The 23,620-nt window shown below is 34.2% G+C and overlaps 2 protein-coding genes across 2 annotated transcripts; one reads left to right on the top strand and one right to left on the bottom strand.

Moving 5' to 3' along the window:
* Positions 1–2,690: 2,690 nt before the first annotated feature.
* Positions 2,691–4,374, top strand: LOC149528293 (fasciclin-like arabinogalactan protein 12). The gene has a single exon (XM_089810245.1). It carries the CDS (start codon positions 3,396–3,398, stop codon positions 4,176–4,178), a length of 783 nt encoding a protein of 260 aa, XP_089666371.1. The 5' UTR covers positions 2,691–3,395; the 3' UTR covers positions 4,179–4,374.
* Positions 4,375–5,951: 1,577 nt separating this feature from the next.
* On the bottom strand, positions 5,952–16,799 carry LOC149528292 (ABC transporter G family member 36-like). Its single transcript, XM_089809187.1, has 24 exons — positions 15,812–16,799; positions 15,051–15,171; positions 14,847–14,935; positions 14,352–14,436; positions 13,509–13,668; positions 13,294–13,370; positions 13,147–13,200; positions 12,906–12,996; positions 12,189–12,490; positions 11,815–12,099; positions 11,399–11,712; positions 10,953–11,113; positions 10,732–10,835; positions 10,423–10,576; positions 10,212–10,319; positions 9,898–10,052; positions 9,419–9,751; positions 8,864–9,154; positions 8,164–8,247; positions 7,936–8,069; positions 7,425–7,652; positions 7,095–7,266; positions 6,641–6,895; positions 5,952–6,336 (listed from the first exon to the last, which is right to left on the bottom strand). Exons 1-24 carry the CDS (start codon positions 16,114–16,116, stop codon positions 6,070–6,072), a joined length of 4,329 nt encoding a protein of 1,442 aa, XP_089665313.1. The 5' UTR covers positions 16,117–16,799; the 3' UTR covers positions 5,952–6,069.
* Positions 16,800–23,620: the final 6,821 nt, after the last annotated feature.

Raw genomic sequence — 23,620 nt, 5'->3', positions numbered from 1 at the left:
TAACCTATCAAGAGAACATAGTAAAGAGATAAGAAAGGGATTGATTAGAAAGGAGATCTGAACAAGCAAGGTAGTGTTATAGCTAATAGATCATTTGTACTATTACTTTTAAATCATTGTAGCAGAAAAATCTCTTAACTGGGTGAACTTAACACCTCTATGAAATCCTATATGGTAACATTGATTAGTGGTGTTTATAAGTCCTTTAAAGCAAGCCACTCTTTAGACAAGATCAAGGAGTGATAAGGTCTAGATGATCTTTTGGTGTAAATCCTCTAACAAGATCACATTAGCAATGTGTATGTAAGCCTTTACCAATGTTGGCTCCATCAGAGCTCACTTCAAAAGAGTGAATTTTTGGGTTGTCAGTCTTAGGTGGTTTTTCCCTTTATAGGGTTTCCATGTTAAAAATCTTGGTGTCAAACATGTGAATGTTATTATGTTGCAAGTTACTTTATATGACATTTTTCATTTTACTGCAAGTCTATATCAACTAACTATGTTATATTATCGTTAATTGGTTATAACTAAACAATGAATGAACAATTTGGAGTTAAGTGATTGAATGAGGTAATCATAAAGTTGAATGAGTATATCGAGTGAATGCTTATGATGATTATGAAGTTTGTTTGGTATTGAAATTGTTTGAAGGGACCCTATGTTATCTAACAGTGCTTACAATCAATAATCATATGACGATGCTTAGTGAATCTTTGGTAGTAGATGGATGCATTTTCATAGACAATGGCTCGAGTCCAAACTCCCCATTTGGATTTTAGAGAGATGAAGTTGAAAAGGGAATTATTAACAACAACATCGACACAGAGCTAGCATACACTAGTTAGATTTTCTGCACTGTAACAAAAATAACAAAGTGTCCAAACATGTTGCCAATCCATTGTAGAATCATGTCATCCTAGAATTCTAAAGGGGGGCCTAGTAAAAAGACCCAGATCAAAGCAAGGTGGTGTAGCTTAGTATTTGGGTTGAAACTAAGTTTCCATTTTGACAAGGCATGATTGTGTTTCTCGTAGTGTTGTCTACCAGAGAAAACATAAACTAGGTGCATTTTTGCGATGAATTTGAAGGAGCAGAGACAACTCATAGTAGTGACCCACACACAAACTTTGACTTTCCAAAGATTAGACCCCCATTTCCTAATCATATCCATAGTAGGTCAGAAGGCCAATATTTTCGCACTACGCATAGGTTTAGGGAAGAAGCAATATTATCCATGATGGCATCACGAAGGCAAATTTACGAACCATTTGCATCCTCAAATATTTTTGGTGGGAAGAGAACCTTAGCAGATTTAGCCTGACCCAACAAAACACCTCTCCAACCACCATCGAGTGGATTGCCTGCAAGCTTCAAGGTTTCCACAACATTAGGACCTGGATTAATATTGATTTCTATTGGTAGCGAAGTAGATATAGTGGGGTCAAAAATGAGGCTAGAACAAGAACCTTGTGGCAAGGGGGCCAAAGAAACATTACCAACTGATTTTTTGGGTCCCAAGACTAGTGCTAAGTTAGAACAAACGTCCTCAAGGGAGTGAGTGGGAGGTGGGTGGGGTTTGGAGGGTTGGGCCCTCCCTTGAAAGCACCACCAATATGTATTATGTATAACAAATGTCTTCAAAGGAGAGAATTGTTATATCATATATATTATGTAAAACATAAAACACAAATTTAACTGAATAACTATTGGACTTTGAGCAAGAGCCATCATTTTCATGTCAATGCAAGTCTAGATTTCCAGTAGATTTTAACTATAAATACACATCAAAACGCTAGCCTTCAATCAAATTTGATTTGATTGGGCCTTCGTCATATAAATGATCAGTTGCTTTTAAATTTATAGAATTGTATAAAAGAACTGACATTCCAAAGGCTTAGTTTTGGAAAGCCTACATGTTTTAAAATTCAAATAACACATGAGTTATGAGAAAATGATTTTTAAAAAAAATGTAGTAATATATTTTTCTTCTACACAACATATAATTCAACTTGCCCTGTTTGTAAAATAAATCATTTCCTATATCCATTGAATAAATCATTTTCTAAGAATGCCTTAAATTCTCATAGACATGATTTTATCTCTTACTTAGATGTATTTCAAACTATCCCAACGAAAAAAAGAGTCCATTATGTAAATCATTTTCTAAGAAATCCCTAACTTTTCCGTAGAATTATTATTCTCACAAATTTATGATGAAGACACGCTTTTCGAACCGCTACAACAAGAATGTAACGTGGTTTCATCTTTCATTCTTGCATCAGTTATCTGACATTGACATCCTTCTTCTCTTGTATTAAATTGTGGGCAATTCATGGTTGCCAAAAAACACAGAAAAATAAATAAAAAAATGATACCAAATATGACTTGACTTGCAATTTAAGATTGGCCAGTGGAGTAGGGTCATTGGTTTCTCCCGTTCTAAGCCATAAATGATAGCAAATTCCTTATAATTCATGCCAACCATTATACAACATCCTCTCAACAGTAATCAAAACCATAATAATCAAATTCTTATATACACCGCAAGACAAATGGAATCATTCGTTGAATTGTTTTGAGAGAGACATTTATAAACATGTCTAAAGCGAGGTTTGCGTATGACAGTGCAACGGCTAAAATATTTGAATAAAACCAACATATTAGGGGTGACACTGAACGCACAACTTAATTCTAGATTGTGCAGGAGTGATTATCTTGAATCCCTCGCACCTAATTTGTTTTTATCAAACAATTGGTTGGAGGGTTGTAATTTTTAGCTTTTGTCTAGCCGATTGAGCTACCCAGTCCCTACCCTACGCAAAACCGTGATTTTGCCATTTCATCTTCCGGGACAGTAACTTGGGCCTTTATAAAATCAATGATCAGTACAACCATTTTAGTGTCCTGTTGTGGGTATTGACTACCCAGAACACATAAGCTTTGCAGCATTCTAGTAGCTTGGATTGAGTGGTTCCAGAGCAATCTAGATTGAAATGATTGGTTTCAGAGAATTCTAGCTTGTAGCTTACTGCACTTTGGTAGTAGAGCTTATAAAGCACAAGATCTCTGAACCTTTTGGAGTGCACTGTTGTGGGCATTGTCTATGAAAGCTCAATAGACATTCTTAGTTGTAAAGCCCATCCAATTTATTGACTTGCCCAATTAATTGTAGAGCAATCTGATTTGAGGGTATTTGAGCTTAGATTCATCGGCTTATTCTAGCATATTGTAGCTAATTACACTGCTCTTTTGTGATTCCCTAGTCAAGCCTATCCAATACATTGCAACATCTATCCAATTCATCAGATTGGAACATACCAGCTTGAGTTATATCAAACCCTGTCCTATACATTTTTTCACAATATCAAACCCTATCTTAACTCAGTAGAGTTAACATGGAGTTTGTGGTGCCAATCTGTATCCTCTTTATGTTGGCCAATGTGGGTACTTGCACACACATTGTTTCTCTGGCCAATGCACCAGTGAGTCCTTCTTCCCTATCTCCTTCCCCTGCCCCTGCTCCTCCCCCTGCGCCACACTACGTCAATATAACAGATGTTCTGCAACAAGCAGGGCAATTTAAGACCTTTCTGAGCCTCTTGAAGGGCAGCCAGGTGGAGAACCAGTTGCAGACACAGGCCAACAATACACAACAGGGCCTTACTCTCTTTGCGCCTTCTGATGCGGCCTTTGCTGCTCTTAGGCCGGAATACAAAGCCATGCTCAGAAAGCTCACTGACCAGAAGAAAACTTCTCTTTTGGAGTATCATGCAGTCCCTACATTTTACAGTTTAGGGCAATTTCAAAGCTTGAGCAGCCCTATTTCCACGATGGGTCCTTATAAGTTCAATGTCAGTGCTTTTGGAGCTCAAGTGAACATGTCTACAGGCTTGGTTAATGCTCCTATAAGTAGCAGCATTTTCTCTCAGAGTCCAGTGGCAGTGTATGAGGTTGATAAGGTGTTGCTTCCTGAAGAAATATTTGGCCTTCCAATTCCTACTCCTGCTCCAAGCCCAGAGCCAGTCTCTGCTCCTGAATCTGCCATGGCTCCTACTGACGAAACATCTGCAAAATCCCCCGACTCTAGTTCTGATCAATCAGATGCTGCTAATGCAAATGCATTTTTCGTTCACTCCATGCTCCTTGTGTTTGGAGTATTTCAAGTTCTACTTGGATAATTCATCATAGTGATTGTTCACCGCCCATTTTTCAGCTGTTGAAAGTTATCCATGTTTGATTTGAACAGCTTAGATGATGACAAGACACCATATAGTTGGAGGAAATATAGGGCACTATCAGTGATGGTGGGAATCAACTATAGATTTATCATGCTTGGCAGCTCTGAATAAAACAATCATTAAACGTACAGAACAATTTGTTTATTTTAATAACTTAATTTATGCATGTGCAGCTTTACACATTTCAAGCATAATCTGTCATACTTGCTATGGTGTAGTTTATACCCATAGTTATTTTAGAAAAAGTGTTTTTAGTAGAATAGAAGAGCATCCAGTTGAATGAGAAACCTCGGGTCACTCCTACTCATCCCAACAAAAGGTTGAACACCAGAATCATAAATATCTCTAAAGAAAAAGTTTAGTGAAAAGAAAACATTAAGAAACAAGGTAGCCTGATAAAGATTAAATAACTACAATAGCAGTTGACGACTAAGTGTGTTACATCAAACTCAAATGCATTATGGAACTCTTGCACTAGATCAATCAAAGACAAGATTCCTCCAACCTCATCAAATTTTACAGCTAAAGAATAGCACATTGTGACCATAAACGGTAGTCACCGTCGCCAACTATAAAGGACTTGGTCTTAGTAGTTTATCCCTAGCACTATATGAACGGATAGATAAGGAAAAGTCCTTTTGAGATCCACATAATTTGGTGCCAGGTGCACCATGGCAACTCACTGTGCTTAGACTGCAGGGTAGCCTATTGACCAGCTAGCCCTATAGACAACTTGATGCATATCCAATATCCCATGCCTTCGCATTTGAAGTGACTCTATTCCTAGCTTGTTAAATGTATAACTTCCATAGGAATTGCTGTGCGTACCAATCTTGAACTGCTTCAATAACCAAAACTACTGCCTCATTTGTATGAAATAACTGTGATTTCTTAAAACGTTTGAAATTGAAACAGTTTCAAAAAAAACTCATTAAATTTGTAGTGTAGTATTTGATTCATTCAATTGTTTAAGAACGTTATTTTTTTTCTATTTAATTCAATTTTTTTAATATATTACATCAAACCAGCATTTCTTATCAGACAATATATGGGTGGGCGTTACTTCATCATTGTGAGAGTCTTGTGCTATAAAATTGTTGTTGACCATTTCATTCTTAATGATAATTTCCAATTTATTTTTCATTATCATTCAGTGGCATTTCCTCTTATTGGTAATCATATACAATTTTAACTAAAATGTGATTGGGTACATGATCATAAAAGTAGTACTCGATGCAAGTAAAAAAGAGGAATAATGTATCTTACTCATTCCGAAGGCAAGTTCCACTCCACACAGTTAAGAATGACCCCACTGCATTCACTTTTGGTTAAATAAAAGCATGGGGAATCAATTAAGCTAGATAACCATTCCTGAGAATTTGTCCTTTGTTGACTTGGTTGAAATAGATGTTGTTGGGATGCCCCTGTTACTGATATTTAGTTTTGGTTTGATGAACTTTTGTTCACACCCCAGCTTACCAGTAGACTACTGACTGTCTGATGGATCGATAATTGTCTCTTTAATACATATTAGAACAAGGTTCACATTATCCATGGATTTCTGTTCATTCTAATGCATATAGCTGTGTGTATATAAAAAATATAATTTTACAAATGATACAAGAAGTATCTAATTTTTAAGAACTGCAAACACCATGCACCAATCGTTACTGTACTATACTAACATATAAGAAGAGATGCTATACAACAATGTGCTCCCTCTAGTCAGGGGTAAAAGGAATATTGACTATTTAACTCTGCATCATATTTGAACATTCTCATAAAGGAAGCCCGACTTGAATTTTTGATAGCATGATGTTTCCAAACAATTTTATCTCCTTTGGAAATTCAAGCTTGTAATAGAGTACGCAAATAATATCGCAAAAAATGCAGGGAAAATTACAAGGACTGTACCAACAACATTTAAAAAATCATGGTCATATCCAAAGTAATCTTTCAAGTATGTATGAATGGGCTTATCTATGCCATCAACTGTAATATTTTTGTCTAGATCTCCATATTGTGAAGTGGTGAGCGCAGTCAATGTCCATGATGTTGGGCAGATCCAGTAGTACCACTGCCACCATTTCGGGAGATCCTGAATAACAAAACAACTTTACATAATGAAATTTTTTGACAGAAGACACTTACCGAATCACTCTTTTTGATGACGACTTTGGTAGCTAACTCAAAATGTTGGACCAAAACTAATATTTATGTTATGTGGAAAAGCTTGTGCAAGGCAACTTTTCTTTTCAAAGATCAATGATATTTCTTATGCAACAGATTATATGATGAGATATATATTTCTACAAGCCTAAATTCAAAGGGGAACAACTGTAATGTTCATTTAAAGCAAAATAGGGAAAGCGACTAAAATTACATTAACCACCAAAACTTACCGGTCTTGGAATGAGGAACCCAGAGAAGAGATTGAAAAGATTGTAGAAAGCTGATGCAACAACTGCAGCAACTTGGAAATTCGGAGTGATCGAGACAGCTAGCATTCCATAAAATGTGAAGTACAAGAAGGTGAAAAACATGGTGAATATGTACCAGAAAAATTTCGCCACAGACAAGTGAAATCCAATCATGAAATAAGTGATCAGTCCATACATCACCGTTTGAAAGAATATGTAGGGAATTTCAATGACAATCTGAAACACACAAAGTGATGCTGCTTAGATTCCATTGTGGTTATTGACCTAACTAAGAAATCAGATATAAAAACTTTATTGGATTGAATATGCTTTCAGTTTCATCATTGTTAGTTTTCGTATAGGTGATGTCATTCGCTGAACCAAACAGGATATTGATTTCCATTTCAAATGCAAAAGACTACTTGCAGTTACTTGCCTGTGACAGAGCATAGGGTAAAGGAGAGTACATTCCAGCTGCTTTCTCCCTATAAAACACAGTACGTTCTACAGCTACGATGGGTTGCACTACAGTGGAATTAGTTATGCCAAGAAACAAAGTTGCACCATATAAAGCTCCCATGACAGTTAATAAGTCATCTCGATCATGTCTGTAACAATGCAGTCATAAACATTAATAGTTTTGTTTAGATCATGTCTGTAACTTTTAAAGCTTTCTAATTTAATATCATGCCCGATAACTGAATACTAATGGTATAATGTATTCATAAAGGGGCCTGTATTCATATACAAACGAATATTTACATACATTTTTGTCCCAAGCTGCCAGTAGATGGTACCGAAAAATACTGCTGATATAAATGTAAAGAATAAGCGTACTAAATTATAATCAGGGCTCCTCCAATATGTCCAGTGTTGCTTCCATAGACATGCAATGAATTGCGCCCAAGGAGGTTGTGAAAACTGAGTTGGGAAGTGAAGATCTCTGGCCCCTTCGACTGGCATGGATAATTGCTTCACTAGGTCTAAATTATGCCTGATAGATTTACCATTAAGACATCAAAAATCAATACATTGATAGATCAAAATTAGAACATACAGGGTTCTTGAAATATGTGCAATCTGTGAAAGGTCAAGTTCCCATAAGGATGTTGTAACTGTAAATGAGACTTCTATTTGGACATAAAAGTGTCAGCTAAAAATGTACTAAATAGTTATAATCCCTTACAGTAGAACAAATCCAACTGGCAACCTCTCATCAAAACAAATCTTGAGGCTTGAATGCTAAAGATCTTGGACTGGATTGAGTTTGTACTTACTCATGAAGAGATGACTTCATATAGATTTCAGCAAAATCTATACCAAGTCGCTGTTCAGCAGATGGTGAGCTAATCTCTAACATCCATGTTGCAGGGTTACACTTATCCTTGATCCTTGCTACACCAGGAATAGCCTGAACAAACAATTAGATAATTGGGGTTGCGAAACAGAAATAAAATGGGAAGATTGATATAGCTTAGACAGCAGCATACTGAACAAATTCATACCTGGAAATATTCTATCACGTTGATCGAATGGCGACCTAAGGGACCGGCATATATGATTTGGCCCCCTTGTTTCATCAACAGCAACTGAATACAAGGTAACAACTTAAGATTGTTAGGGAAAGTAAATTCCAGAAGACGTTTCCGTTAGTGATCTGTTGCACTTCAACCAAAAAAACATATGCTTGCACCGATGATTTTGAAGAATCAAAAAGGTAAAAACCCATTTATTGATGTGAAATTTGTTTTCCTTAGTCTGTATGCTCTGGTAACATGCCCATATTTTCTTTACAGACTAATGTTAGTCTGGATGTAACTAATGATAAAATGGTTTATAACTCAGAAACAACATAACTAAATATACAAGGAAGGCAGGAGGCCCGGAGGTCTAAGATCATGGATTAAAAGTAGGAACTTCATATATAGATTCTGTTCACAACCAACCATGATAATCTGCATAGTGGCTTATTGTTATGTATTTATAACTTGTATGTAGTGGAGTGTGATCCAAAATGCTGATGAAAAAACTCCAATACAGTCAAATCCAGATTCAGTATTGAACAACTTGTACATAGTTTGATATTATAGAGGAAAACAAAATCTTTGACAACTAGGATATAACACTTTGTTTTGAACAAACTTGAAACATTTTGAATGATAGAAATATTTACATCCATCAAACTGTCCAATTAATATAACTCACCTCATCAAATGCCTCAAAAATGTCAATGCTTGGCTGATGGATCGTACAGACAACAGTTCTTCCTGTGTCCACAGTATTCCTAACTGCACGCATCACTATTGCCGCTGCTCGAGCATCTAGGCCAGATGTTGGCTCATCCATAAATATGATAGAAGGATTGGCAACAAGCTCCACAGCAATGGTTAGTCTCTTCCTTTGCTCTGTTGATAGACCACTCACTCCAGGAAGACCCACCATTGTGTCTTTCAAGGTATCCAGCTCTACAAGCTCCATCACTTCATCTACAAACATCTGCCAAAACTGACTACATGTTAGAATTGTGAGTTTTTATCTGCAATGTAGTATCATTGTAGGGTTATTTTTGGATTCAACAGCAAAAGGATTTCTGTTCTGACACTTGGAATCCACAATTAGGCTTATAATCAGGAATAAGAAGCCTATGCTTCAGTTAATGCAATCACAATGTTGGAACAACTACCCGTAATGCAGTTACATGGAAAATAAATGTACCAAAATATCGTTCTATCACGCATCACTTTTTAATTCCTTTCTTACCTGTTTACTCTTGTCGTCTATTTCTGGAGAGAGGCGCATATAGGCAGAAAATAGTACAGATTCTCTTACAGTAATCTGAGGAGAGTGAATGTCAGTTTGTTCACAGTAACCTGAAACTCGAGCAAATGTCTCCTGAACCTTTGGGAAGCCAGAGATGCAAATGTCTCCTTCGATATACCCTCCTGTCTTCCTTCCAGATAGCACATCCATGAGTGTCGTCTTCCCAGCTCCACTGACACCCATCAAGGCAGTGAGAACACCTGGCCTAAAAGCTCCTGTTATGTCTTTCAAGAGTTGAAGTCTCTTCTCTGTAGCTCCAGACGCTTTCATTTCCTTTTACACAAGAACAAAGATCAGAACAGTATTCCATCCAAGAGAAGTTACTATGACTTGCTTAGCTTGTATAATAGAGCCTGTGACTCTTTAAACTTATCCATTGCAAGGTCACATTAAACAATCATCCATAGAAGTTTTCATACCGATGTCATGTCAACAAAGTATTGCACGTCTCTAAAGGATATGGTAAGTGGGTGGAAAGGCAAGACCATCCCTTGCTTGGCTTTCTTTGTACATATATCATGAACCGCATTGTGTCTTCTTGATTCACTTGAGAGGTTATCTACTTGGATGTCCGCTGTTAACGCATAAATTCATTTAAATGGGCACCATTTTAGTCTTTGAATAGCTAATCAAATATAATTCTTAATGCGGGCATATATTGAATTAGCAGGAGGCATTTTGATTCAGCAATAGAGGTAGTATTCTAGACAAGTACAGTTAAAAGAAAATGTACCCTCTGTACAGCTCAGTTGCATGTTTTGATCAGTTGAAACATCTCCCTCTGCCTTTTGTATTTCTGAAAGTTTTTCTTCTGTAATCACTACATGTGCCTTCCCAATAGCTGTATAGGAATAGAAGTTTCAGCTCCATTTATAAGTCACGGGAAATCTAAATTATATATGGTTTCCAGCAGGGATTTTAATTTTGCAGAGTAGAGGACTTACGATTCAAATACGTCAGGGCAATTGTCAACAAAACATTGAAGAGAATTGTGAAGCCAACCAAAGCGCCCACTGAAATCCAATACAGATGAGCTTTGTCCAGGAGACCTCTACTCTCTAGCACATGGAGCCCTATAGTTGTGTTTGAAGAGTATGGCTGTGAACAGCAAGCAACATAGGTATAATAAATTAACTAGCATTGAAGTGGATTGGGGCAAACGAGATCAAGATATATATACTAAATACTGCAATGGACCGGTGGAAGCTAATAAACCCGAAAAAATTATCAGAACAGCAGCATACTATATCTACCTTTTGCCATCGGGGAGCAAGAAATTCATTGACTGAGATTGCTGTTTCTGCATAGGCTAATGGTGAGACCCAGTAACCCCATATCCACCATTTTGGAACGCTATCTGTAAATAAATACTCACAATTCTTAACTACTTCACTACTTCTTCCTTAAAATTATGTAGAAATTTCTTAAATTTTTGAAACTCAATCAAACAATAGAAATCATAAACCAGCTTTACTTTTTGGAACGATAAATCCACTAAGAATGAAAATGATCAATAGACAGAATGAGCCTCCGGTATTAGATATGACCATGGTGCGACAGATCCCCGCGATAAGACGAAATAGTGATGTTGACACTTGATGCAGACAAAAGAGGACTAAGAATTGCCTAAAAAACCTGTGGCAGCCAACATGGTCAATTAATATACGTATATAGCATTGGCTTTGAATCACTTAGCGTGAAGAACAGAGTTTCCCTTAAACTTCTACGCTAAAATCTTTTACCCAAATATTTTGTTAGGCCCTCCAATAGTATCAGGCTGCTCTCCTCAAGTAAATTGAGCCAAACCTTATACAAGGCCTTGGGCGGCTTTGATTTGGTTCGCTAGGAATTTGTATAGAGGATAAAAATGCCATCCATGTAGACATACATCAGAAAACAATTTAGAAATGTTTACACTACCTGCTAGCCTCAGGGGAAAAACCAATAACATAGTAAGATAAGGCAGTCCAAACAAAAGATTCGAACACTGCGAGAGGAATTTTCAGCAAACATGTTGGAATGGTATATGTCCATGCTGGGTAGAGTAGGTGGTCTCTTTGCTTGAAGAAAACAGGAAGCCTAGCCATAGTCATTGCAATCTCAGCATAGCCGTTGAACATGATAATAATGAGTGAGAAGAACAGAGCACCCAAGTAATAATTTCCATGTAGTACATCAATTTTCATTCTCGTTCGAATGAAAACCGACATCGTAATAAAGGCCATCACAACCATCTGCAAATCAAGTGGGGATATGATAGTTGGTTTCTACCTTTCTACAAGAGTAAGAGGAAAACAACTTGAGAATACCAGTTGTGCAAGGGAGGGATAAATCACCTGAACGAACATGAAGACATAAAGGAAAGAGTTTCTCTTCATAAGTAGCCATTCACGGTTAAAACATGCTTTCAGAAGCTCAAACTTGCTTATTGAATACGTTTTGAAGGACAACGCAGCCTTGTGACATGAAGTCTTATCATAGGGTATTGAAAGCTCTTCAACGAGATTTTTTCCTATATAAAACTGGTTAAATTTCTCCGAAAATTGTTTCACATTAACATATTGATATGTCTGTCCCATCTCAGCAATCCAGAACTGTTCTTGGTCCTTTCGGGATGTAACCTGAAATGAAAACAGACATTTAAGCTAAAAGAACAATGTTGTCACAGATTTAATATTTCCAAAGGACACAAGGTTAAGTGATTTTTAACCTCTTGCAGGAAATCTGCAATAGATTTTCGTTCAGGACATCTAAAACCACAGCCCTCAAAGAATTGAAGAACATCTTGTCGAGGCCCTTGATATACTATTCGCCCTTCTGATAGTAAAACAATGTCATCAAAGAGTTCAAAGGTCTCTGGTGCAGGCTGAAGAAGTGACATCAAAACAGTGCCTTCCATTATATGCGCAAACTGCTGAAGGCATTTGACAACCTGAAAGGTCGTTGAGCTATCCAGACCAGTTGATATCTCATCCATAAACAATGTCTTCATTGGACCCACCAGCATTTCACCTATGACACACAAATGAGGATCAGCTACAAGACCAATAATGGAAGACATGGTATATAGGATCTAGAAAATAGTAGTTAGATTTCCTCAACTTCCAACTTCCAAATTTTTCTGATTAGGATGCCAATTCTAAATGGAGCTGTGTCTGAGCATTTTTGAATCACCTCACACGATTCATCATAATGAACAGAACTAGTTTGAGAGTTTTGGCTACTTGTTCAGTCCTGCTAGACTTTAAAAATTCTTTACGGTAAATGATTTTGTAATATTGTTTTCTTTTGATGGTGACGTATTTATTTGACACCTATTTACAGGACAGCGTGCTTAACGCCTAGCCATACTAAAAATTCAACTATTAAATATCCTATTCAAGATAATAAAGCAATTGTTACAGGAAAAGCAATGCTTTAGTCCTACCTGTTGTGACTCTCTTTTTCTGTCCGCCAGAAATTCCCCTTTGCATGGCAGAACCAACTAGGGTGTCTGCGCAGATATCCAAGCCCAGAACCTACAAAATTAATAATATTAGAAAAAGAAACAGTGAAAGCATTCTTTTGAGAAATGTGTAAAGTGCTTAAAATGTTCCTGCTTCTTGTAACTATTCTATGGCAAATTCAATTTACAAAAAGAGGATCGCTTAATTGTTTATGGTTCTTACCTTTAAGATATAGTCTGTTTGAAGGCTTCCTTTCAAACCTTCAATTGAAGTCCCCTACATAAAACTACCAATCAGCTTAAGGTAATCATATACTTCCAATAAAACTGAAAGAAATACTAAAGAAATAAGAGGTTTGTGTTCCCCTACTTTTAAAAATGTGTCAATATCTGCCTCTGGAAGGATGCCTGCTTCTTTCTCTCTTTCAATGAGTTCTAATAGAAGGTCTGCATAAGAATGATAAAAAATTATATTGTTTGTAGAGACAGCCAACAAACTGTCAGAAATATTTATTGTGTTCATGTACTCAAGTTTGCAAGATGAGAAATAAAAGCATAACAAACTTACAGCAAAGAATTACACACCATATCTGGTGCCAACTCCTTGACAGTAAGCTGAGAAATTAAGTGTTTCTCTGGTTGTCATCTCCGGAATATGTTCATCATTCTGACTTATATATGCTGATGTCTTCTGAGGAATAAATTCATGAAGTCGGTATCCATTATAAGTAATATAGCCTTCACACTGTGTAAGCAGATAGTTGTAGTCAGGAAAACCTCTGGGGGTTACTTTGCACAAAATTTTCAGAGCACTAGAATTCCACGTTCGTAGAGATCCCAATGCTACCCCTTACTTTTAGAACTTATCTTTTCTTTATACCACAATGAAACACCCTAGTATTACCATGTTTAAAAGCTAGTGGCGAGCCATTGATTACTTCTATATTTATCAGTGTAACACCGGTACTACAGTACGTCAGGACACTGGGATGAGTTTTTAGGATGGGGGACAAAGGGCCTTAATTTTGGGATGGTGGGGGGATGGTGGCGGGGGGCGGGGGATGTTGTATATTATACATGTAGAACTTGAAACACTAGTGATGAAATGATGTATTCCAAATTGAAATACTTGAACATAGCGAAAACACAACACTAACTAAACCCATTGAACATTTAACATTATAAAATAGTACATACCCAAAAGCAACATTCAAAAATCAAAATTCAAGCAGAAATTCAAGTTCCTGTTCCGGCTGCGGCATGGTTGCAGAATGGTGGAAGTGGAGGTACTTGGGTACACCAAGTACCCAGTGCGGGGATATCCTGGGGATGGGTACTTCAAGGTTTTGAGGGGAATGCGAGTCCTCGTGTTTCATTGATATTTATACCATTTCAAGATTGAAGGAACTAGTTGATAATATAACTGACCTTGAGTGATCTATCCAAATTCCCAGAGAGTGCCTGCAATAAGGTTGACTTTCCAGCACCTGGTGGACCTAGCAAAAGTGCCATTCTGCATAAAACATCACAAATAGTTTTCAGGGGTTCATAAAAGGATCTTTGTTATTTGTATCAATAAATTGTAAATGTTATAATCTTAGAAAAAACTGTATGGCTGATACTTTACTGGTGTATGAATGAAGTGACTTTAACAATGTCTACAGACCAGGCTGTCTAAGAGACCAAGAGCTCAGGAACAACAGTATTTCTTGTACATATATAAAAAAACAGGAACATATGTATACTTCCAGAGGGCTTAAACATTGCACACTAAGGCTTGATTCTTAGGTCAAAAGTGTTAAATAATAGAAGTCGACTTACTTTTACCAAGCTTAATTTTTTTCTTTAGTGTGTGATGTTTAAGGATAGTCATGTACTTGTACCCATGGCCATATTGAATTCGCAAACATTGGCTCCACTCACCTGGAAGGCTTGATGATGCCATTTATGTTTTTCAAAATCGTCAAATTAGTCCTCTTTGTTGGAGAAAAGTATAAAAGTTCCAACAATGTCTGATAACAGAGCATAGAGAAACACAGTTTAGACTACTAGAGGATATATAAACAGTTACTCGCAAAAGTTGTGTTTTGGGTCTAATGTGATCCCAGAGTAAAGAAAGGGGCTTACATCAATAGCATTTCTAGCAGCATTCCAAAGCGTTGGAAGAGCTCTTCCACCAACATAGCACACAGCTTCTACTTTGAGGTTTTCAAACCGGACTTCCACTGCAGGGAGAGAGAGACCTACTCTGAAAACAATATTATACAGGCTTCAGAGAAAAAATCGTATGTGAAGTGCACTGTGCAGGATTACCGATGTACAAAACTGTTGGAAAAAAATATCAAACTAGAAGTTTAGGGACATGAATACAAACCTTGGTGAAATTGATTGAACTCAGTAAGACTATTGAATACAAGTTTTCTTAAACATAGGTTTCGAGAAAAAAAAAGTACAAATAATCTCAAACATTCAATAAATAACTATAAACAATTCTCAGCAATTGCATCTATATTATTGCATTATTTCTTCTTAGAAATTCCAGGGTTCTATATCTTGGGATCGATTGTGTAAATATATTTTGTGGAAATCTCATAGACTTAGTCCTATATCTTTTCAAGATGACGAATGGCTAGTTGAAACTTTAGGACACATGGAGTATAGAAGTACAATGCACACAATTTCTAACTCAAACTAGTGTTTCAGTAGTCCTCGGACTCAATCACTATTTTAGTGTAAACCTCATTGAAAGAGAAATAAACGGAGACATAATATCACCGAAGGAAAGCAGAAGTTACTTAACATTATAATGTACAATAAGTACTATCAAAATGTATCAAAAGAAATTCAATGAAAGATACACCAACAACAGGAACACTCAACACAGAGACCTGTCAATCCGTCTTCTAAGTTTCTGCAGCAACTTCTCATTGTCTTCTTCAGGAAATTGAATCAACCTATCCATTAATCTCTGCCTTTCTTGCGGTTCTAAATCAGAGACATCAACCCTTGAATAAGCCGCACCTCCTTCCCTCTTATTTTCCTCCAAAATGGCAGTTCTCAGGAGGTCACAAGCTGGGAGCTTCTGAATGGCAAATGTTTCATTCACAACTCCGCCATTAACATCATTAACACCAGAATAAATGTCTCCGGATTCATCACAAAGGTGAGGCGCATTTTGTTCAACACTTGCCATGCTTTAACCAAATATTTGACCAATAAATGAACGAAGATCGAAATTGAATCCAGAAAATTTCTTTCACTGTTAATGCATACTATTGAATGGTTCCTTCAGCGTTGGACAAAGATTCTTGATGAAATCCTTGCAGAGCTTAAACTTGATTTATAAAACTATAAAACATTTCAACTAGCGTCTGATCAACACATGCTGGCATGATTCTTCACACTATCGATCAAAATCAACATTAAAACTGGTTTGAATCCTACGCTGAGATACCCAATAACAACAACGACGTTGCGTTCTTTCACTGCAAGTGTGTCTATCAACAAGGCTCATATTTGATAATCCTAATTGATATAGCCATTCTTTCAATATAACTGTATCCTAATTGGTAGTCAATGTTGGGCAAAGCTTCTCAATGGGGATACTGTAAAACTGGATTCCACCCAATTCATATAGCTTTTGATCACTAGAATGATCAAAATCCACTGAATTCGCATAACTTCTAAATACCAGAATGATCAACAAACACTCAATTCATATAACACTTAAAGACTGGAATGATCAACACCTCCATTGTTGGACAAAGCTTACCATTGGGGTGTTCTAATAAACATCTACCCAAATCACAATAACTCTATAAAGCTGAATCAGAACCTTCTGTTTTAACTGCTGGCCATCAAGATTATCATGGAGACTTCCATCTGGTTTGGACAAAGCAGTTGAAATGAAAAGCTCTTATAATGTTGAAATAGACCAAGCTTCAGTGATTTGACTTTTACAGTTTCAGTTTCTATATGCTTTAGGCTTCGATCATATTGCTGAATATATAGTGGATGAAGGTCCAACTGATTTACTCTGTAAATCTTCATTGTTTATTACTTTCAAAATATTTTATTGGAAAGATTTTTTTTGTCTTTTGGTTTTTACTAGTTTTTTCTGTTCATATTATTATTATTATAATTTTTGATTTATTGGGAATCCATTGAATATGTTTTGTTTCTTGTTTCTTATAATAGATGGCATTGAATATAATCTAAAATATCAATGCAAAAATGTAGACATTTAATTTTGAAAATAGTATATTAAATTTTATATAAATTCTGAAAATATTATATTTTGGTTTTTTTTGAAAATTATTTATACTACAGTAATTTCGAACTTAAAAAGGCAGTTCTAATCTATCAAATTTACTGTTTGATTAACAGATTATTATTATAAATGTTTCGAAGTCTTAAAACTGAAGTCATTGTCCTGTTAGAAAGAAAATAATATAAACAGAGCTGTTAGTAGTCCTGTCTACCTGCTAGATTCAAATTATAGTGAAAATGCCAAAAATGTATACTCACATATATTTTTCTAGTATCTCACTTTTTGTTCCTGATTGAATGTCTTGAAGTAATGTGGGATTATATATTCTACACACCTAATCATGGATATATATTATTATTGTAATAAATGGACTCTCCTATGCAAAATAGACAATTAGTTACTTTAGATAAGTAAGGTGGATTAAATAATTCTAATTTTGGAAATTTTTCAAATAATATGAATAAATTTATTGAGTTGGTATTAATTGTTCAAAGATGCTTGTGTTTTGTTTGTTTGATGTTGTTCTGTTTGGCTTTGTCATTTATCATGATTGTGAAGTGTCTGGTTCTTATATTTTAGCTTTCCTAATTTATAGTAATCAAATGTTAATAGAAGTTTTATATTTATTTTAGCTTTCCTAATTTATTGTAATCAAATGTTAATAGAGATCAAATATGTTGATATGAACTGTATAAAAAGAAAGATATTTATTATTATTGAAAGGATACTGATCTAGGTATTTTAAAGACCCAATAATTTATAATGTATAAGAAAACCTATTAAGAATGAATGGAGTAAAATCAAAAACATATCGAAAATAAAATTAGCATCTCTTAATATTAAACTATGCAGTTATACTAAAATTGTTTTGAAAATTATTTAAAACTAATCAACATATCTAGATTCATACTTCATGATCTTAAATCAGAGTGTATGTGAATTCAAAGAGACCTAAGATTACAAATACAGTTGATCTAGATTTCATCATTATAAATATAAATCTTCAATAGAACTTGATATTTATATATTCATAGATATATTGTCAAAGTATTTGATCAATCTGATCACACTCCATGATCCATCAAAAGATAATTCAAGATTATAAATATAATTAAAAGCTCCCCATAACAGATGCAAACTACAATGAAGCTTAATATTTACACATTCTCATATATTACACCAATATTAAATATGTTTCTCACTCTCAACAAATTGAATGGTAAGCCAAGTGCCTGCAATTTTTTTTGGTGAAAAGGCATAAAAAAGTTCATGGAGTATTTATATGTATTGCACCTCCATTCATTAATCATGCTGTAAATGAGAGGATATGAGAATCATGATGTGACAACGTGTATGATACGTGAAAATATTTATGGTCACAGGTTCTTTCTCCATAGAATACTTTATGACAGCAAATAATGCTGGCCTGAGCAGATACATTGAATTTGTTGGGGGGTGGGGAATTGATTATCATTTGATTTATTGGAATGGTTGGTTTGTTTAGTATTTTTAGGTTCCCATATTTCTTGGCAGGATCTGTGGGGGATCCCCCAATCCATGCCACGAGTTATCAGGATTGCCATTAATTTATATGACAAATCCCATCCAGTCGTAAGCTTTGTCCAGTTGACCTTGTGTTCTATATCATTGTATTACGCTTTTTTGGCCTGTGATTGATAGATATTCATGGGCACAGGTTATGGGGATTTTGCTTTCAGTAACCTTTGTTCAATATATGTTATTTCTACAGTATTTTAGGCACTTATTTGTTTAATGATATCTAACTTTCTATTATTTATGATTGTTGTTTTGTAAAACTTTTGAATTTTATTGTGATAGATAGATACACAATTTTTAATGTTCACCAGAGTAAAATTAGTCTGTGGGACATTCTACTCACTAAATCAACTTTACTGATTCGATTTTCTTTTTGGGCAAGTCGATGACGAACCCACCTAAGTGCTCAATGTTCTTCTTATTGAATAGATCGTATCAAGAGATGCCAGATAAAGTGTATAAGTATTTTTAATATCAATATATTTATCATAATGAAGAGTATTCTTCTGATAGTATATCATATAATTTAATCTAAAAATGTTGATATAAAAATATTTATATACTCAAATTTGAAAATTCTGTAAAATAAGAATTATCCAATCAAAAGCTATTTAAAAATTATAGAAAACAATACCTACTAAATTTAAGAGAAAAAAATAAAAGGAGATGCATTAGAATCTATATTTGTTAAAAGATAATGTTTATAATTTTAAATATATCAAGATTAAATAAAGTATAGATACAAACAATTCTAGCAACATAATGTAGATATAAAAACAGAAATATGATAGACAGTAAGACAACAAAAATTATATAAAATTGTTCACAAGCATCATTTTTTTTGTGTTTCCCAAAACTATAGTAGTTGCAGCAATAGGATCAAAAGAATTGTACAAATGTATATATATTTATTTCTCTATTTGTATGAAGTAAAAATTATTTATTTCAAAAATTATAGAAAATAATACCCACTAAGTTTAAGAGATACTAAGAGGAGATGCATTGGAATCCATATTTATTAAAAGATGGTATTTTATAGTTTTAAATAAATCAAAGTTTAAATAAAATATAGATACAACCAACTCTAAAAACATAATGTAGATTTAAAGATATAAATGTGGTGGGTAGTAAGGTAACAAAAAATTATATAAAATAGTTCACAAGCATCATTTTTTGTTCTTCTCAAACCTATAATAGTTGTAGCAATAGGATCATCATTATTATGGTGCAATCTAAAGTAATATGGCTTAAATTAATTGATAGTTTAAAATAAATGTCATTTGATTTAATTAAATTCATTTTTTAAAAAATGAGTTATATTTAATACTTATTTATTATAGTTGTGAAAATTATATTTTTATTAAAGCATCTTTAATATGATTTTATATATATTTAAAATAGATTTAAATTATAATTTAATTTATTTTTAGTATTCAAGTATTTTCTTTTTTTAAAAATAATTTTATATCTATTTATTTCTACATCTAGTTGTTCAACCAAGATTATCATATTTCTTTTGTTAGTAAGAAAAGGAGGAACATATAAACCAAAGGTTTGAGCTCCAAGTAATTTTATGTGTTGTATTTAAAATGGACAAAAAAGGAGGTAGTATATTGCCTAAATAGGGGGGAGGGGGGTTTTCAAGGGTGGGGGATAAGGTTTATATATAACAAGAGGTGTGAAAAGTATTATATGTGTATTGGAGGGAGGCGATACAAGAGGAGTTTGGGTTGATATTTTTTGAAAATAAGAGGATTCTTAGCATGCCACAAATGCATGTCCTATTATTCAGGCTCACTACGTGAATCCCCCATGACTATAAGAAGGACAAGGAGTTAGTATGAAGTGTGCACTTGAAAAACCATAATGCACAATAAACATAACTATAAGTATGTATATAATTTATTTCTTAGGGACTTACCCTTCTTAAACTTCCTTTTTTTCTTCTATATCTATTTACCCATATTCTTTGTATAATTATTTCATCTTGTCCATCCTTATCTCCATTACATTTATATATTGGGCCAACTTATGTTCATCCTTAAGGAGTCTATGATATGTGTGAACCACATATTAACCACCTCCATGGGGTGTCACAATGTATACCTCATTTACTCCCTTTGATCCTATAACTATTGAAATTACTATACAAAAAAGATGTCTACTAGTGCACAGGTATGTCAATCAACATTTGTCAATGCGTCATAAGATGTAGCTATCTAAAGGATATGTAGCTTAGTTTGGACCATATATGCTTTGATATTTGTAGTGATTGGGCAATTGGAGGTAGAAATTTTATACTACACTTATGTCTCCTTCTATGTTCATCAAGGTATTAATGTGTGATTCTAAGGTAAAGTGGGCAATTACACACTCAATTAATTCTTCAACAATCTCACTCTTAGGTATCTCTATATGTATACTCTTGTTAGGTGGGATATAGGGCTTGCTAGTCAATAAATGTACAAACTAGGAATCTTAGCTCTATTTTCTCTCACACTTGAATGATAATGATCCTCTTGGTTCAGTATTGTTTGGGTACAAAGTGGATTTTGTGGTCCTTTATCAGAAGTCAAAAATTATTATGCAATAATGAAAAAATATAATGCAAAATATAGGGCAGAGTATGAAAAAGTGATAGTTTTCAGCATACATAACAATACATAGAAAAAAAAAAGCATATTTAAACAATAAATTTGAAAATTCAGGACAAAGAGGAGCCTTTAGTTGAAATTTGGAGAAAAATGAAGGGGACACAATTGAACAAATTATCATAGTCTCGAGATTTTTCCAATTAGATCAAAATAAACATAACCTTTTTGGATATACAAAATAGGATTTTGTAGGTTTTCTAGAGTAACCTTTTCTCAATATATGTTATTTCTATAGTATTTTAAGCACTTGTTTCTTAATGATATCTAACTTTCTATTATTTATATTATTATTTTTGCGAAACTTTTAAATTTTATTGTGATAGATAGATAGACATTTTTTAACATCCATAGGGTTAAAAATAGTCCATGGGACATCCTACTCACTAAATTCGCTTTATTAATTTGGTTCTCATTTCGTGCAAGCTAATGAGGATCCCACCTAACTGTTCAATGTTCTTGTAAAATAAAATATTTTTAATTATTTTTAATATCAATCTATTTATCAAAATGAAGAGTATAAGTATTTTCAATATCAATGTATTTATGAGAATGAAGAGTATTCTTCTAAGATGAATCATATAATGTAATCTAAAATGTTGATATTAAAACATATATACACATAACCATTTTGTAAATCATATTTTTATGGAATAGTGAATATGGCAGATAAAGCAAAAGTAGAAAATTTTGTGAATAACAAGAAGTTTACATACAATAGCGATCATAGTAACCCTAAATCATGAAGGCCATTCCTAGCAAAGAAACAAAGTTATATAGAAAAATAAGCAAACATTGCAATATAGAAGAAACCTGAATCCGAGAAGCTCCCACTTAAAAACCACTTTGATATCTTAGTAGAGAAACACGATGAACATATCAAATAATTAGTAGAACATTGCTAATATTACAAAAAACTAATCCTCAAATGCATGAATCGATTAATCATGGAAAAAAAATTTGTTGTAGACAAAGGATGGATGCAAGTTCACCTTGAAGATAGAAAGATCTAAAGAAAAACACCAACAAAGGTGACCAAGGTAGAATCTTTCAGAATCATGGCAAAAGAGAGAAAGATAGACAGAAAAAATAAGGCCTTTTCTTTGAGAAGACTAGGTATGCAAAGCAGTCTCAATCTATGAGTATCCTAGCCTTCAAATTACCCACCGAGCCAACATACAATATAAATTTTAGCAATGCATCTAAGGAGAGGCAAACTCTAAATTACTTTGTCTCTCTAGTTTTCCCTAAACCCCCTAAAATCTCAAAAGAAAATAACATCCCTATAAATCCTAACCCTGGTATCAGTTCAAAACCTTCAACAAAGTTTATCCCTACGGATAAATCAATAGCATCTTATCAACCAAAATTTCAATTTGGAAAATTTTATAAATGTCAAACCAGACATTCAGCCACATTCGAACCAAAAAATAGAAACAAAATTGGATAATACTTATTATCATCAACAACAAAAATAGTGAAGATATATTGTTTTAATGTGAAAGAAATAGTTTGTATGTTATATGGACATGACCAAAATTAGAAAGATCAAAAATGGTGAAATGGCTCAAATCAGTGGATTCTAAATAGGTAAGTATATCTTTCCTTTCAAATTCTTTAGTGTATATGAATTGTATAGATTTAAATTTTAGGGTTGTTTTAGTTAAAAATGCTCTAAAACTTATAAATGGATATAATTTAAACTTTTTGAAATGGAAGCCCAATTTTAATGAAATAGCGGTTAGATCACTTAATTTACCAATATGGGTAACATTGAATAACAACCCAGCTTATGTGACGTTAATATCTTCATTTAGATTGGAGAGAAACTAGGAGGAATAAAGGGTTATGAACCACATCATTCCAAATCCTCAACTATTAAACTACTAGTTTTAACCTAATACTAGAACTCTATGATCAAGAACAAATAATAATTATTACAAATAGGTCATTAAATAAAATCAACTTCACCATATACTCAAGAAAAATCAGATATGTAAAATATATAAAAGCAGGAAGAAGGGTGGCTTCAAACAGTTCTAATTTTGAGGAAATCAGGTTGGATAATAACACTGAAGAACATAATATAGAAATGGTTATAAGGGAACATGACAACAACAATAGAAAGTTCAGAATGCAGAACAAAATAGACAACATTGTATTAGTAAATAACAAGGAGGTTGAAGAAGGTGAGATAACATGACTAGAAATCATACATA

Source organism: Cupressus sempervirens, chromosome 11 (genome assembly GCF_028749045.1).
Source record: "Cupressus sempervirens isolate cs-2001-9-10 chromosome 11, ASM2874904v1, whole genome shotgun sequence".
NCBI classification, from domain to species: domain Eukaryota; kingdom Viridiplantae; phylum Streptophyta; class Pinopsida; order Cupressales; family Cupressaceae; genus Cupressus; species Cupressus sempervirens.
This window is presented reverse-complemented; position numbering and strand designations above follow the sequence as displayed.

What these genes read in the sequence shown, in the direction of transcription:
- LOC149528293 (XM_089810245.1), top strand. Translation starts at nt 3,396, where the DNA reads ATGGAGTTTGTGGTGCCAATCTGTATCCTCTTTATGTTGGCCAATGTG.
- LOC149528292 (XM_089809187.1), bottom strand. Translation starts at nt 16,116, where the DNA reads ATGGCAAGTGTTGAACAAAATGCGCCTCACCTTTGTGATGAATCCGGA. An exon ending in GGCATCATCAAGCCTTCCAG is followed by an intron (nt 14,437 to 14,846) that starts GTGAGTGGAGCC and finishes TGTTTTATGCAG; the next exon opens with AATGGCACTTTTGCTAGGTC. An exon ending in ATATTGACACATTTTTAAAA is followed by an intron (nt 13,201 to 13,293) that starts GTAGGGGAACAC and finishes AGTTTTATGTAG; the next exon opens with GGGACTTCAATTGAAGGTTT.